The 16,574-nt window shown below is 45.3% G+C and overlaps 1 protein-coding gene across 1 annotated transcript in view; it reads right to left on the bottom strand.

Annotated features, from left to right (window-relative positions):
- The window catches only part of ZC3H3 (zinc finger CCCH-type containing 3), a 344,144-nt gene that overhangs the window by 102,276 nt on the left and 225,294 nt on the right, over positions 1 to 16,574 (bottom strand). Inside the window, exons 7-9 of the mRNA XM_074943734.1 lie at positions 11,034 to 11,118; positions 8,158 to 8,313; positions 3,684 to 3,753 (exon numbers count right to left, since the gene is read on the bottom strand). Of these exons, the coding sequence (XP_074799835.1) occupies positions 3,684 to 3,753; positions 8,158 to 8,313; positions 11,034 to 11,118 (311 nt within the window). The remainder of the gene's footprint in view (positions 1 to 3,683; positions 3,754 to 8,157; positions 8,314 to 11,033; positions 11,119 to 16,574) is intronic.

The following is a 16,574-nucleotide window of genomic DNA, read 5'->3' as shown; positions in this document are numbered from 1 at the left end:
GTGACACCCTGCACGAAGACACAAAGGGACAGGACTTTGGCCAGGGGAATATTAAGGCCCTGAATCAGGAAAGCGTCATCGTTCAGGACGGCACTTAGGTACATGCTTAACTTTAAGCATCATTTAAGCTTTAGATTGTGGTGGCCCCCGAAAGCCCTGCTCAGGATCAGGGCCCGGTTGTACTGGGATCTGTAAGAACACAGGACACAGTCCCTTCCCTGGGGTCAGAGAGAATAAGCCAGCTCCAGTGCTGCCTGGAACTGAGATGGCTACGGCAGGCCTGTACAGGAAATAGAGGGAAGCTGAGGGAGGGGAGGGGAGCACGGAAAGATGAGGAAGTGGTCAGGAAGCCAGGAGGAAGAGACTGGGTAAGGTAAGTACTGTGGACTTTCCCAGCTGACACAGCTTAAGCTTTATGTTGCTGCTGGGGGAGGGGAGGTTGGGCCAGGTTGAAGACGGCCCAGGTTCTGATTCTCAGTAGGCCAGGGCAGGGAAAACGCCCTGCACGGAATTGTGTGCATCTTAAAGTGACCATGCAGTATTTTCTCTCTTTTCCCGTCCCTCACCCACCACCCCATTCCTGCAGCCTGGAGCCCACACAGCATCATCCCAAGCTATTTTCACATCTCTACCCAGAAAGGTCCAATAATTTTATCCTGTGTTTAGAAATAAAATCTGACCTGCTTCTGACTCAAGGCATGCATTGGGGGTGAGTGGGCAGGACAGAGGGGGACACGTGGAGGGGCAGGAATGGGGAAGTGGGCAGTGGATGAGAGGCACACGGACTGGAGGTGAGGGACTGTATGGCGCGGAGGTGTGTTACCTGCTCTGGGAATGGGAGATTCTCACCTTTGCCCTTTAACATGTGCAAACAGGCAGCAAAAAGGTCAAACTGTTATTTTAGGGGCACAGTTAAGATTGGGTGGGGGTGTACATTGGGTGGAGGCAATAGAGTGGCTCTGGGGAACTGGCTGATCATTTCCAGCCGTTTCACCTGAAGGGGTTTCTCTGAGATTGGACATGTTCAGTAATGCTGCCCTGGGGTGTTCACAGGACTCCACTGAAACACTTGCAACAGTCACTTAAAAAAAAAAAAAGAAAAGAAAAGAAAAGAATAAGGTGGCTGCTGGTTTTCACCCTCACTGTCCCAGCGCTCCTGAGAGCCTAGAGACAAGCGCTCGGTCAGGGCAGGCATGCAGTGGAGGGGGGAAAGCGCTAAGAAACGTTACAACTGCAGGCTTACAATGTAGCAGAGATTTTCGGTGTGATTAGATATGAGAATTACCTTCACAACATGCCGCTAGGCACTGCAGGATATATACACACACAAGCATGACTACAGATCTGGATAGTTCTGCTCAATACACTCGTGCTAATACACTGCCTGACGGGATCAGATTCCTCTAGTCCACTGCCTGGTCTCTGATAGCAATCGGCACCAGATACTTCAAATGAAGCTGTCAGGACCCTGCAATAGCAAATGTGGGATAAACTTCCCCTCACATTCGGTCTCTTTCTGATCTCTAATACTTGGAGATTGGGTCAGGCTCTGAAGCATGAAGTGTAACATCCTTCCAAAACGGTTGTTCGCTTTAACCGTAACAATGGATGTTATTGATCTCCAGATAAGCATCCAATCCCTTTCCGAATCTTGTTAAGTTCTTGGTCTCAACAATGCCTTCCACAGTCCGGTTACACACTGTATAAAAAAATCGCTTCCGAGTTCTGAATTCCCCACCTTTTGAAGTCATCAAATCTCTTCTTGTGTTCTGAGACAGGGAGGACAGAAGTTCCCCATCTCCATTCTCTAGACTAGTGGTTCTCAAACTATTGTACTGATGACCCCTTCCACATAGCAAGCCTCTGAGTGCGACCCCCCCCCGTTATAAATTAAACACACTTGTTTATATATTTAACACCATTATAAATGCTGGAGGCAAAGTGGGGATTGGGGTGGAGGCTGACAGCTCACAACCACCCATGTAATAACCATGCGACCCCCTGAGGGGTCCCGACCCCCAGTTTGAGAACCCCTGCTCCAGACTGTATACAATTTGACATACTGATGAGTAAAAGACTGCTCTGTAAGTGCTGTATGCACAAAAAGCCCCACATGGCGCTTTGGCGAATAGTTCAGAATGCGAGTCAGATGGCCTTCAGGATAACTTAGGAGCTCTCCATCAACCACAGCCAGAGCGAAAGAGAAACAAGTAAGCTGCATCCAAAGGTGAGAGCTGTCGAAAATGGTTCTGTTTCAAACACTGGTTACACATGGGGGGCTGGTGGTTAAAACCTTTGGAGGTATCGCTGGGTTAGTTAAAGCTCTATGTAATACATTTTGATTACATAAATGCCATGACGGACTATGACTGGAACAGAGAGACATTTAACCAATAGGGAATGGAGAAAGGAGAGAGCGGAAGGTGGCATCTCCAGGGTGATTTATGACGGTATCTTTGAATGATCTGTGGGACAAGCGACAAAAGCAATGCTTCCTGATCCGACAGCTCTCTGGTGCTTTGATTCCTGTCGTGCCTCGGGCTCACAGCAGTGAAAGTTGCACTAAAGCTGCTTTAGGCAAACTACCTGCCAGAATTACACATAGTGGGGCTGGAACAATCACTGAGTGACATGATGGAGGGGTGAAGCATAGTATTTATGGACTTTTGGGGAGGTCCCTTTTCCCTTTCACATCCAAGCCTCTTGCACCTCCACCACGAGAGCGGAACATGAAGACTTAACTGCTTCTGATACTGTGATCCCTTCTACTGTGGAAGCATGGGTTTCTCGGGAATAAACCCTTCTGGCTTGGACATTAGCCCCTCTAGTTTTTGTTCTGACTCTCTGTCTAGGGCTTGAGAACTTCTCTCTCATTCATGCAGGCCCTGACTCAGCAAACCACTTAAGTACGTGCTTAACAGGGGCAAAGTCCTTCTCTCCTCAACAAAGAACCCAAGCATGTAAGTTAAGCACATTCTTAAGTCCCAGGTTTTCATTTAGGCATGTGCTTACATGCTTTGCTGGATTGGGACCTCAGAAGTTACTTTCAATGTGAAGTCCTATCCAGCGAATGAAAATTAACCTGCTAAATTATCAGCCAATAATCGCTAAAATAAAATCTAATTAACTCTCAACCTTAATCTGTGTAATAAAACGAAAGAGCTCCGAACACTTCCAAGCAGAGTGAAAATGATGAAATTAAAAATCATTCTGCCAGACAGTTTCATTGTCTAGCTTAAAAAAAAAAAGTTAATTTATGTCTCCTAACTGCAGTACGTTCCAACATTCTCTTGGTCTGACCCCAGCTGTGGAGCGATTTAGAACGAAGCAAAGAGATGGCAAACACTCTGACTCCGTGTGCTTGTGTTCTGATCTGAAGTGCTTAAATACCCCTTAACCAGACACGTTACCAGTACTGCAAACAGCCCCAGGTGCTCTAGTCTCAAATTCGCTGCTTAATGCACTAAAATACTGATTCGCCAAGTTGGTTTAAGAGGCACACTCTTCTCTCATTATAAGCTGTGACCCTGTAATGAGCCTGAACAGCTTGGCAAGCAAACTGCAAATGAACTCAATTTGAAACACTCTATAGTATAGACTTCCCTACAACCAGCAGAAGAGTTGCTTCCTTAGGTCAACTCTCTCATAAAGCAGGAATGTGATCATTAGAAAACCATACAGACCTTATCTTTAGAAACTTTGTGTGAAAATGAACATGTCCCATCAGTCTTCTTGCAAGTGCCACGGAGAAATCTGCCAAAGAACCGGAAGGGGGTTTAGAGACAGATACAGAGTATTACAAACAGTTCACAGAAACATGCTATTTTAAACACAGAGAATACCCCCGGACTCACCATTTCATACTTGTATTAGCCTGAGGCACAGTTCAAGTGAACTTTACATAACTGCTCCATACATTTTCTATTAAAGCCCATTTCACATACCAAACCGGTACTTATCTTTCCCCCTAAAAGAGCAAGTGATGCCTCATGAAAGATTTCTAAACAACTAAGTTACTGATCAGTAACCAGAGGGACTGGAGCTACAAACTTCAGATGCAGTGTTTGAAACCCTGTGGTTATCAGGAGGATTATTTATACCTTCGCAGTGCCCAAAGGATCCAGTCACACTGGGGCTTCATTGTGCCCGATGCCGAACAGAAACAAAGGAAGGCCTGGTCCCCCGTTCAGGGGTGTTTAAGGTCTGGATTCAAAAGACAGGGGGATCAGATATGAACTCTGGATGAAGATCGGAGCTCAAGATTCTGAAAGCAACCCCCTAAAATATGTGTAGGCATTTAGCGTCTTCTGATTAATCAGTATTTAGACACCACAGCGACAGTGGACTTTTAAATTCAGATAGACACATTCAGGAGTGAAGATCTGAAGAGGCATTTTCTTAAAGGAAAATGATTTAAAATGACTTTTTAAAAATAATATCATAACATTAACAGTTGGGTAAGAAATGATACTTATCAAAACTGTTCATTTTTCAAACATTTTACAGCAATGGCGCAAGTAAGACGAGCTGGGAACAGTCTTCAATGCTTTTCCGTAATAAAGTAATATCCCTTCCTGGTTACACAGCATCTCAACCTGACGCATCCCACAGAACTTTCCAGATTGCAACCAACACACACAATTCAGTTCAATTCAACGAGGTTTTATTGGCATGACAAGCTCCACAAGTGTTGCCACAGAGAATGACTCCTCCGGTCAGTGGTAAGTAAGATCCACACAAGCACAGTTTGGGGTATGATCCCCTGCATCCATTGGCTATTACTCTCCACTCCTGGTACGTTGCTACAAAAGGATATGTCAGGAGAAGGCATCCTCTGGAGAGGAACATCGCAGTATTCAGCAGCATTCAAAATTACACAGTTTACAACAGAAATGGGTTGCCATGCCCTACTGGAGACTTCAGCGTGTGTTTTGAGGAAAAAATATATAAAACCTCCAGTAAATCCATTAAAGTCAGACTAACCCTGGGGAAGATACTCCCCAGCCCATGGCTTAAATGTTTAACAAGCACAGTACGGGCATAGGCTGGAAGTGGAATATCAAACAGGTGCACCACAGACCCCTGGTTTAAAAAATGTTTCATGTCTTCATTTCAGACAGGCTAGCCCAGCATGTAACACCACATGGCTCATTTGCTGGCACCCAGAATCGCAGGGCTCCATCCTGCAAGGTGCTGAGTGCCTTAAGAATGTCACAGGATGGGGCCCCAGGAGGAGGCATGAGGAACGCCGGGCCGCAATATGCTACTTGTCTAATCGGTCATTTGTAAAATTGTTTTTTTCGGTGAAGCATGTAGGACAATAAGCAAGGCTGGAGTCAGCACCACCACCGTGTGACAGAAAGCAAACCTCTAACACCAAGCCTTCGCTCTAACCTTAGCAGCAGCAATCTATGGCAGCTTTGGATGTGTGAGCACACAGCTGCAGCGAGCTCTGTCGGTGCTCTTGTGATGAGCAGGGGAGGTCAGCATTGGAAGCAGAAGTGATGTCTGCATGTGGATCATTGACCGAGATGTCCAGGTGGCCTGGAAGGTTGGAAACGTTTCCCTTAGCTTGGTGTTCCCCTGTTCGGAAAGGCCTGGGCCAGTGGATGGGTCCTGAAGCAACTTTAACTGTCTGTTAACTGGAATTAGCTATAAAACAATGTACGACTGCAGCACAGTCTCTTTCCCATCTCAGAGGCATTTTCAGAACAACCCACCTCAAGATTCAGAGTCAAGGAGTGGTTTGTTCAGAGGGCCTAGCCCACAGAGAGGGGCGCTAGGAAATATGTTTGCGTGTGCAACTTCTCGGTTCCAGGAAAACAGACTGGGCTGAAAGCAGGCTTGTGCAGACGGAGCATGCTGGAGAGGAGGGTGGTTGCAATGGAGTCCAAATATATCTTACTTCTTCACATGCTCCATCAAGGGGAAAACCTAACCTGAGAGGCAGAGAAGCCCATACCTGTTACATGTCAAACCAGAAGCTCTTGCTCCTTAACTGAATTCTAGATACGCTCCCAATGAGAGGTGTTTTATAATCGATCTGCTAAATAATCTTCTTAAAGCCATTGGCATAGAATAAACATGGGAAGGGGGGGAAGAAGAGGACAGACTTTTGTAGCTGTACCTGAGGTTTAAAGTGCAGGTTAACAAGTCCTGCAGCTAAAACCCCACACTGCTCTGATATCCGTGTCACCTGTCCAGTTCGCCTAGTGGCGGCATGTACATGTTGAACAGGATTAGTGAAAGAACTTACGCTTGTGGGACTACTCCCCCTGTGGCCTTGGGTAAATCATTTACTCTGCGCCTCACTTTCCCCAGCCACCAAACAGAGATAATACTTGGCCTCACAGAGGTGAGAAGAATCAGTGCTTGTTAGTAAGTTCTAAGCTTTACTATTAAACTTAAGGGATACAGAACTTCACGCTAGCCAGTGTTCACGTTGATTTAACATTAATGTTGATTCTTAGACAGGCTACACGAGTTACTATTTCGATCTTTTGCCATAGTAAAACAACTTAATTATTAGGGAAATTAGATGAAATTACAAAAGATGGATGCACAACTGGTTGAAAGACTGTACTCAAACAGTAGTTATCAATCGCTCACTGTTGGGGGGTGGGGGGTAATAGCTAGTGGGATCCTGCAGGTAATAGCTAGTGGGATCCTGGTATTATCCAAGATTTTTCTATAATGACTTGGATGATGGAGTGAAGAGTACGCTTATAAAATGTGTGGATGACACCAATCTAGGAGGGGTTTCAAACACTTTGGAGTATAGGGTTAGAATTCAAAACAACCCTGACAAATTATAAAAGTGGCTCAAAATCAACCAGACAAAATTAACTGAAGACAAGTGCAAAGTACTTTGCATTTAGGAAGGAAAAAATAAAATACACAAATATAAAATGGGGAATAACTGGCTAGGCAGTGGTACTAATGAAATAGATCTGGGGGTCATATCAGATCACAACTTGAATGTGAGTCAGCAATGTGAAGCAGTTGTGAAAAAGGTAGTACCATTTTGGGAGGGTTGTGACCCTATGCACCCCTGTATTCATACCCTACACACTACGTTAATAATCTTTGTACAAAACATGCCACGTGAAGCATCATTTGAAAACTAATAGGTCACGGACCATTAACATTCTTGCGTGATGTATGTACTTGGTGCGTATCAAGACTTATGGATATATGCTGGAATTATTACTGATGTGTGTTTAAACCAGGCATGTCAGTGTGGATGGTAATTGTCCTGCTCTACTTGGCCCCGGGGAGGCTTCAGCTAGAGTACTGTGTCCAGTTCTGGAAAACACACTTCAAGAAAGATGTGCACGTATCAGAGAGAGTCCAGAGGAGAGCAACAAGAATGAAAAAAAAGTTTAGAAACCCTGACCTAAGGAGGAAAGGTTAAAAACCTGGGCGCGTTTCATCTTGAAAAAAGAAGAGTGAGGCGGGGTCCTGATAACAGTCGTCAAATATGTTAAGGACTGTTCTAAAAAGGAAGGTGATCAGTTGCTCTCCACGTCCACTGAAGGTAGAACAAGAAGTATTCGGTTTAATCTGCAGAAAGGGAGATTTAAGTTCGATATTAGAAAAAACTTTCTAACTATAAGGATAATTAAGCTCTGGAACAGGCTTCCATGGGAGGTTGTGGAATCACCATCACTGGAGGTTTTTAAGAACAGGTTGGACAAGCACCTGTCAGGGACGGTCTTGGTTTACTTGGCCCTGCCTCAGCACAGGGGGCTGGACTTGATGACCTCTTGATGTCCCTTCCAACCCAACATTGCTATGATTCTCAGAAATCTGTGCGTTTGTGGTTCCTGTTAAAAAAAACTTACCAAAGAATGTTCTGGCATCCTTTGGGATGAAAGGCAATCTCTGGATTTAAGGCCATCATTACATTTAGTAAAGCAAATCTCTCTCTCTCACACACACACAAGCCACGGTCCAAATAATATTTTACTGGCATGACATGCACTTTGAGGATGTAAAATGCTATGTTAGTTCAAAACATTGCTACTGTTTGGTCTGTTTCACTAAACATGTGACAGAGGCAAGGACTGACTGCAGGTGAGTTCTGTGTCCACCCATATCGAGATGAAGCACAAGTATGCGCTTGCGACGAGAAAAGTTACGTGTCCATGTGCCCACCTGGTGCAGACAGCTACTTTTTCTGGATCATGGATGTAGGGACAGCTCTCCCCACGGTTACATTTGCCAAAGCGGTTGTAGTACATACAATACTCCTTCTTCACTTTCTTCTGCTTGGCCTGACGAATGATGGCTAAACTCCGCTGAACAGCTCGGCTAAATGGAGGGAGAAAGATATTTAGATAATATTCTGAACTTCAAGGCAGCATCCTTACAACATACTGGGAAGTTTTCTTTCCATCAAACACAAGAGTCTAGGGTAAATGTTTCAAAAGCACCTATGTGACTCAGAAGCCCAATCCAACTTTCAAAAGTGATTTAAACATGTAAGAGCCTCAGTCTCATTGAATTTCAATGAGCTGCTGGCTCCTAAGGCACTTAGGTGCTTTGAAAATTTTACCCAGAGTTTCTTAAAAAATTGCACTATGAAGTCCATGTTACAAGATGCATCTGGGACAGGGGAAGAGCTGACTGCAGCTTTGAAGAACTACAACACAACACTACATAGCACAGATCACAGCTAGTCAATACAACACACAGCATGTCAACAATAATGAAGGTCCCGATTTAGAGGGTATTTCAGCACATGCCTAACTTTCAGCATGAGAGATGTTCCACCAAGTTCTCATTTGCTTAAAATTAGGCACATATTTAAGGGCCCCAGTGAATTGGGACCTACGTGTTCCTTGTAGGAGCACATGGCAACACCAAATATCAATGAACAACTTAGCCCACATTTTGTGACAGTTGGAGCCCGTAATAAACTTCCAGCTGAGGAGACAGAAATATCTAGGAACAGGAAAAGCTTTGTTATCCGGCATGTTGGGGGAATGGGGAGGTTAGTCAAAAATTCCAGTTAACTAAGAGTTATATTTACCAATGGAGGGAAGGGGTTTGGGTGCGGGAGGGGGCTCAGGGCTGGGGCATGCGAGGGGGGTGTGGGGTGCAGGCTCTGGGAGGGAGTTCGGGTACAGGAGGGGTTTCAGGGTGCAGGATCTGGGTGGTGCTCACCTTGGGCTGCTCCTCAAAAGCTGTGACATGTCCCTGCTGCTCCTAGTGGGAGGCATGGCCAGGCAGCTCTGCACACTGCCTCTGCCCGCAGGCACTGCTCCCGCAGCTCCCACTGGCCGTGATTCCCGGCCAATGGGAGCTGCGGAGCCAGTGCTCAGGGTGGGGGCAGCGCACGGAGCCCTCGTCGCCATTCCTCCATCTGGGAGCAGCAGGGACATGTCGCTGCTTCTGGGGAGCCCACAGAGCCAGGTAGGGAAACCGCTGGCTCTGGGCCAACCAGACTTTTCATGGAGATATCAGAAATGCCGATTTCTAGACAGACACAACCGAGGTCATGAGGGCATCAGGAGGCTAGAACAGGCAATCTCATTCCCTTTACACTTTGCTTTCTGATTGCCACGGCTGATGGCCTGCAGTTCACTGGCAGCAACAGCCCACGTATTGGCACCCTGATCAACAGGTTCCACCAACGCATGCAACATGGCTTGGAAAAGCCACCCAACTCCTTCCTCAGGGAGCTGGAGGGAAAGGCGGGAGCGTAGACATCAACAATGCTAAAGCAAACTGGGCTGCATTCAATAGCCAGCCAGGACATAAGAACGGCCACACTGGGTTAGACCACTGGTCCATCTAGTCCAGTATCCTGTCTTCCAGCAGTGGCCAATGCCAGGTGCTCCAGAGGGAATGAAAAGAACAGGGAATCATTGAGTGATCCATCCCCTGTCGCCTATTCCCAGATTCTGGCGAACACAGGCTAGGAACATCATCCCCGCCCATCCTGGCTAACAGTTTATATTCCTTTCTATTTTCCTCACTAGGATTTAACTTCTACTTTTTAAAGGATGCCTTTTTGCCTCTCACTGCTTCTATTACTTCGTTGCTTAGCCACGGTGGCTCTTTTTTGGTTCTCTTACTATGTTTTTTAATTTGGGGTATACATTTAAGTTGAGCCTCTATTATGGTGTCTTTAAAATGTTTCCATGCAGCTTGCAGGAATTTCACTTTGGGCGCTGTACCTTTTAATTTTTGTTTAACGAACCTCCTCATTTTTGTGTAGTTCCCCTTTCTGAAATTAAATGCTACAGTGTTGGGCTGCTATGGTGTTTTCCCCACCACAGGGATGTTAAATTTAATTGCATTATGATCACTATTACCAAGCAGTCCAGCTATATTCACCTCTTGGACCTGATCCTGTGCTCCACTCAGGACTAAACCAAGAATTGCCTCTCCTCTTGTGGGTACCAGGACTAGCTGCTCCAAGAAGCAGTCATTTAAGGTGTCAAGAAACTTCATCTCTACATCCCATCCTCGGGTGACATGTTCCCAATCAATATGGGGATAGTTGAAATCCCACATTATTACTGAGTTCTTTATTTTAATAGCCCCTCTAATCTCCCTGAGCATTTCACGGTCACTATCACCATCCTGGTCAGTTGGTCGGTAATATATTCCTACTGCTATATTCTGACTATATGATGACTATTGAAATATTCAAGACAGAGATACAGCTGTCCCATGAGAACACCCAACCTGGACCTAGAAGAAAGTCATTGTGAAAGGGGTTATTCAGAGGGGGTGGACATGTAACTTTGCATTCTGTGCCCAGGACAGGAGTTGGGTCTCAGCACAGGACACTGCCACTAGAAAACATGCAAGCTTCCAAAATAGAAACCATGTAATTTTGTCTCATTTATTGCAACCTCATAGCAGACGGCAGGAGAAAACCAGCAGCTTAGCAATCAGAAGCCCCATCGACTAAATGGCCAGTTAAACAGCTGGATATCAGGCTTCTTGCACCAATATGTGCATACATCATGGGCACCCTGCGAAAGGGGATCTTGCCATTCTTTCTTGGGAGTACAGACCTGGCAATGTATCGGCTTGTAGCTGATCTGTGCAGAGAGCTGGGAGGAGAATAACCGAGGCTGCTGGCTGTACAATCCAACCTTGCTGTTCAGAGAGAGAAAGAAACACAGACATACTCATTACAATTCACTCAGAGCCAAGAATTTCGCTGGAATTCACGAGACACTCAATATCTTATTGATTAACATACAGGAGGTGGCATGTAAAGTTCACACAGGGGTGAATACGCTCTTTGTGGGCTTGGATGCTCTGGTGCCTCAGGAGATTCTACAGCAAGAAAGAAGGAAACAAGGAACCTGGGAGAGGGCTGGGTTGGCACTGGAGCAAAAACACTCTGTACCTTCAGCTTGGTGCAAAGGAGCATTGCAAAATCTTCCTCTGAGGAGGGGGTAGGGTATCAAATCGACTCATAAAGGACACACAGTCCTGATCTAGTAAGCCCTCCCTGCCTGCGTAAGGGGCACCAGCGCCTGAGGGCCCCACTATGGCAGCTCCATGATTAAGTACCCAGGTAAATCCAAGCAAGTGACCTAACCCCACACACGGCCCTGAGTGTGTGAGCAAGAACCAGGCAGCCAAGTGCCTGAGAGTCAGAATGCCTGGTGCCGCTTCAGAACCCTCCAAATCCCTGTTGTAGCAGCCGTGGGGATGCCCCGCGCTCTCTCATGTTCAGACTGACTGACTCATGTACGTGTACACACATAATTAAATTGCCCGTGACTGGCATATGAAAGAGGGAATTAAAATCAAATTAAAAAAGGCCTGTATCTTGGAGTTCCAGGTGGTAAGAGTGCAGCTCAGTCACTCACCTGCCAGCCCAAGTGTGTTACTGAGTGAGCGAGTGGGATCTGATAGCGTGTCAATGAGCTCTCCCTTCGCTCGAGCTGTCACTCGGCCCGCCGGTGACGGCACAGCCCCATCTGTTCTGTGTGCAAATCAAATGCTGGCGCAGTCGCAATCCAGGAGCGGGTGTCACATGCCTGTCTATCAGAGGCATCAAACATCCCAGCCACGGGGCGAAAACGAAAGCAGTCAGTCACTGCAAACATCTGGCCAGCTAACAGACTGATACAATTTGCCGACAACTGGATTTGGTTTTGCCGCAATCTAACAGAATATGAACCGGACGCTTAAGTTGCAGCTGCATTTATTTAGCATCTTTTCTTTCTATCTTTTTAAAAAAAAAAAAAAAAAAAAACTTTACTTTCTGCTCGTTTCCCCCTTCCCTCTTCCGCAGAGCCTGCCTCGCTGTGGGAGTTTTGACAAGAACAGCCAGGCACCTTTTCAAATAGTTTTCAGTGTTAAAAAATGCACATAAACTAACTTGCTTGAAAAGAGGCACTAAAACCAAAACATGTTGGAGTGCAAAGGTGCTAAAAAGTTCGAGCAAATCTGTACTGAACCTAAAGAGCAGAAGGTGTTTAGCATTTTGCAGAACCTTCACTTCTCAGGGAATGGAAAAAAAAATACATGTTTAACTAAAAATGAATAAATAAATAAAACGCCTTCTGAACGTTTCTAGCTTAATAGGGATCCCTGTGCGAGGCTCCTGAATGCCTGCACATGGCACAAACACTAGCATGGAGCTGACCCTACATAATGAACAGTACTTTATTCCCTGCCACAGCAATGCAGTCCCCAGAGAAGGCACACTTATAGCAGAATAAATACAGCTCACATATTCCTTTTGAAGTTACTTGTACATTTCAGTGAGAGCAGTACTTGGAATCTGCCATGGGTACGTCTACACTGCAATTAAAAACCCACCGCTGGCCTGTGCCAGCTGACTCCAGCTTGGGGGCTGTTTAATTGTGGTAGCTCTGGGAGCCTCGCACCTCACTGGGTCCTAGAGCCTGTGCTCCAGCCCAAGCCCGGACGTCTACATCGCTATTTAAACAGCCCCTTAGCCTGAGCCTTGAGAACCCGAGTCAGCTGGCACAGGCCTGTCACGGATGTCTAATTGCAGTGTTGACATATCCTAAGATTAGGGCCATGAATTCAGCAAAGCACTAAACAACTGCTTACTTTTACACCGACGTTTAAATGCTTTGCTGAAGGAGGATGGACTTTAAGAGCATGCTGGAGTGCTTTGCTGAATCGGTGGCTAGAGCTTGTGCTGTATCTTAGGGTACTCCTACTCTGCAACGGAAGGCGCAACTGCAGTGACAGTGTGTTACCCTGTTAGATTTCATCTAGCTAGCGTGAAGACATGGTGGCATGGACCCCAGGGAGGGCCAGCTGCCCGGCTATGTATCCAGAGTCCCTGGCACTTGTACTACTGCCGTTACCGCCGCCAGCTAGATTAAAGCTATATTTTAAAGCCTCTATCATTACACCTTCAATTGCAGTGAAGGCCTACCCTTGGTTCCAAATGCAGCAGGGGTGTAACAAGGAGAAACCGCATTTTTAAGAGGAACAAAATAATACGTAATAATTACGTATTATTTATTAAAATGCGTATGTAATACGTATTTTAATAATACGTATTATTTATACGTTAATATATATACGTATTTATATTTAGTATATATAGTATAAATACGTAATCTTTATACGTAAATAATACGTATTAAAATACGTATTATTTATTACGTAATAATACGTAATAAAAGAATAAATGGACACAAATCAGATATCAAGAATTATAACATTCATAAACCAGTCGGAGAACACTTCAATCTCTCTGGTCACGCGATTACAGACATGAAAGTTGCGATATTACAACAAAAAAACTTCAAAACCAGACTCCAGCGAGAGACTGTTGAATTGGAATTCATTTGCAAATTGGATACAATTAACTTAGGCTTGAATAGAGACTGGGAGTGGCTAAGTCATTATGCAAGGTAACCTATTTCCCCTTGTTTTTTCCTACCCTCCTCCCCTCACCCCCCAGACGTTTGTGTTAAACCCTGGATTTGTGCTGGAAATGGCCCACCTTGATTATCATACACATTGTAAGGAGAGTGATCACTTTAGATAAGCTATTACCAGCAGGAGAGTGGGGTGGGGGGAGGTATTTTTTCATGCTTTGTGTGTATAAAAAGATCTTCTACACTTTCCACAGTATGCATCCGATGAAGTGAGCTGTAGCTCATGAAAGCTTATGCTCAAATAAATTGGTTAGTCTCTAAGGTGCCACAAGTACTCCTTTTCTTTTTGTGAATACAGACTAACACGGCTGTTACTCTGAAACCTGTCTTAGCAGGGAGACAGTTTACATTGTAAGAACTGACTTTACAAAGACAAATGGGATTCAACCAGACAAAGCACTGGGCCTGGTGGAGCAATGCCATATACTGAGCTGTTAAGTGACAAACCTAGGATGTGGAACGAACTTGTGTCCTGGGCCACAGAGTGATATAGGAAGGAGAGGTCAGGCTGCCAGGCTCTTCGTCACCTGTTGTCAGCCAATCTGCGGAGCCTCTCTCCTCTTGTCTCTCTCAATCTCACCTTTATGTGAGAGGGAAGGATGTGAATTGCACACAATCACCTAGGGACCTTCAGCTATTCAGAGGCAAAACAGATCTCAGTTCAGCTGCTGGGCTCTTAAGTGAAATCACACTTATCAAACAGGAGGACAAATCCAACTCAGGCTGAGTTTTGCCAGCCAGGCCCAAGGAATTGGGGGGTTCTCTTATTTGGGGAATGAAAGGACCATTTGTGGGATGAATAATGCTACATTTGAGCACTTCCCTTTGTGCGCAACCACATAAGCCTACTGGAAGCTTGGGAGAAAACCTGGATTTGTGCTGGAAATGGCCCAACTTGATTATCATACACATTGTAAGGAGAGTGATCACTTTAGATAAGCTATTACCAGCAGGAGAGTGGGGTGGGGGGAGAGAAAACCTTTTGTAGTGGTAAACACCCATTTTTTCATGCTTTGTGTGTATAAAAAGATCTTCTACACTCTCCACAGTATGCATCCGATGAAGTGAGCTGTAGCTCACAAAAGCTTATGCTCAGATAAATTGGTTAGTCTCTAAGGTGCCACAAGTACTCCTTCTCTTTTTGCGAATACAGACTAACACGGCTGTTACTCTGAAACCACACATAGAATAGCCACTTGAATGTTCCTCACCGATAATAAAGAATACAGGGCACTTACAGAATGCCTTTCATACAAGAACCTCAAAACATCCTCAGAGTGGGTATTGATTTATGATCTCATTTTATAGGTGGGGATACTGGGGTACACGGAGATGAGGCGAACGGCCATAGGGACACAGTTGGGACTAGAACGTAAGTTTCATGATCTACCATTAGAGTCACACATTTTAAAGCCAGAATCTAGTCCACTGGTTCTCCACCTGTGGCCCGCGGTCCACTTGTGGCCCAATCAGCCACAGCTGCAGCGGCCCATTTGACCTCCTTGTGGCCACACATGTAGTATCTATATTGTGTGGATGTGGCCCACATAATCCATAGAGAGTAGCATATGCAGCCCACAATGGTAAATAGGTTGAGAACCACTGCTTTAGTCTGACCTCCTGCATAACACAGGCCAGAGAACGTCACCCAGTGATTCCTGCATGCAGCCGAATAAGTTATAGACTCATAGAATATCAGGGTCAGAAGGAACCTCAGGAGGTCATCTAGTCCAACCCTCTGCTCAAAGCAGGACCAATCCCCAATTTTTGCCTCAGATCCCTAAATGGCCCCCTCAAGGATTGAACTCATAACCCTGGGTTTAGCAGGCCAATGCTCAAACCACTGAGCCATCCCTCCCCCTGGTTGAGCTGGAGCAGATATTTTCAAAAGACACCCGATCTGGATTTAAAGACTGCAAGTCATGGAAAATCTACCCCATTCTTTGAGAAGCTGAACCAATGGTTCTTGACCTTGACCGTTAAATTACCTCCCGTTTAAATTTGTCTAATTTCGTCTTCCAGCGACACGCTCTTGTGATGTCTGGTAGACATCAGCTCCCTCCTCCCTGCATAGGTGCTCACAGTCTGGGATCAAGAGTCACCTAGTAACCTTCTCTTCGATCAGCTAAGCAGATTGTGCTCCTGAGGCCTGCTCTTCAGATCTTGAAGGATTTTTTGTAGCTCTTCCCTGAGCCCTCTCCAGTTTTTCAACATCCTTTTTAAAGTGTGGTCACCAGAACTGGACAAAGTGGTCTCTCAAATGCTGCATAAAATGCCTCTTTTTGATTCTCATCTGTAATCGCATGCAAATGTAGACTGTCAGTTGCATATGCATTTCTGTGCTTGCAAACCAGCTTGCTGTTTGAAGTAATTTGACCCACCAAGTCTTCGCCAAGAGTTATAAAAAGATAGAGCTAACAATTTCCATGTCGCTGATTTTAAATGTCTATATGCAAAAAAATCTATCTATGGACTAATCTATTTACACGACTTTTGTACTCTTCTAACATGCGGTCTGGCAAGGAGCCACACCAGTATATGGACATTTACAACTGTCAAGAGACTAAGGATTAAGAATGTGCTACGATGCATGAAGAATGCATATTTTCCCTTAAGGGATTTTATGACAAATAACTAACACCCTAACCACAGAGTTACAGCAACCCAGAG

Source organism: Natator depressus, chromosome 2 (genome assembly GCF_965152275.1).
Source record: "Natator depressus isolate rNatDep1 chromosome 2, rNatDep2.hap1, whole genome shotgun sequence".
Lineage (NCBI taxonomy): Eukaryota > Metazoa > Chordata > Testudines > Cheloniidae > Natator > Natator depressus.
Note: the sequence above shows the minus strand (reverse complement) of the source record. Positions and strands in the feature narration are given on the sequence as shown.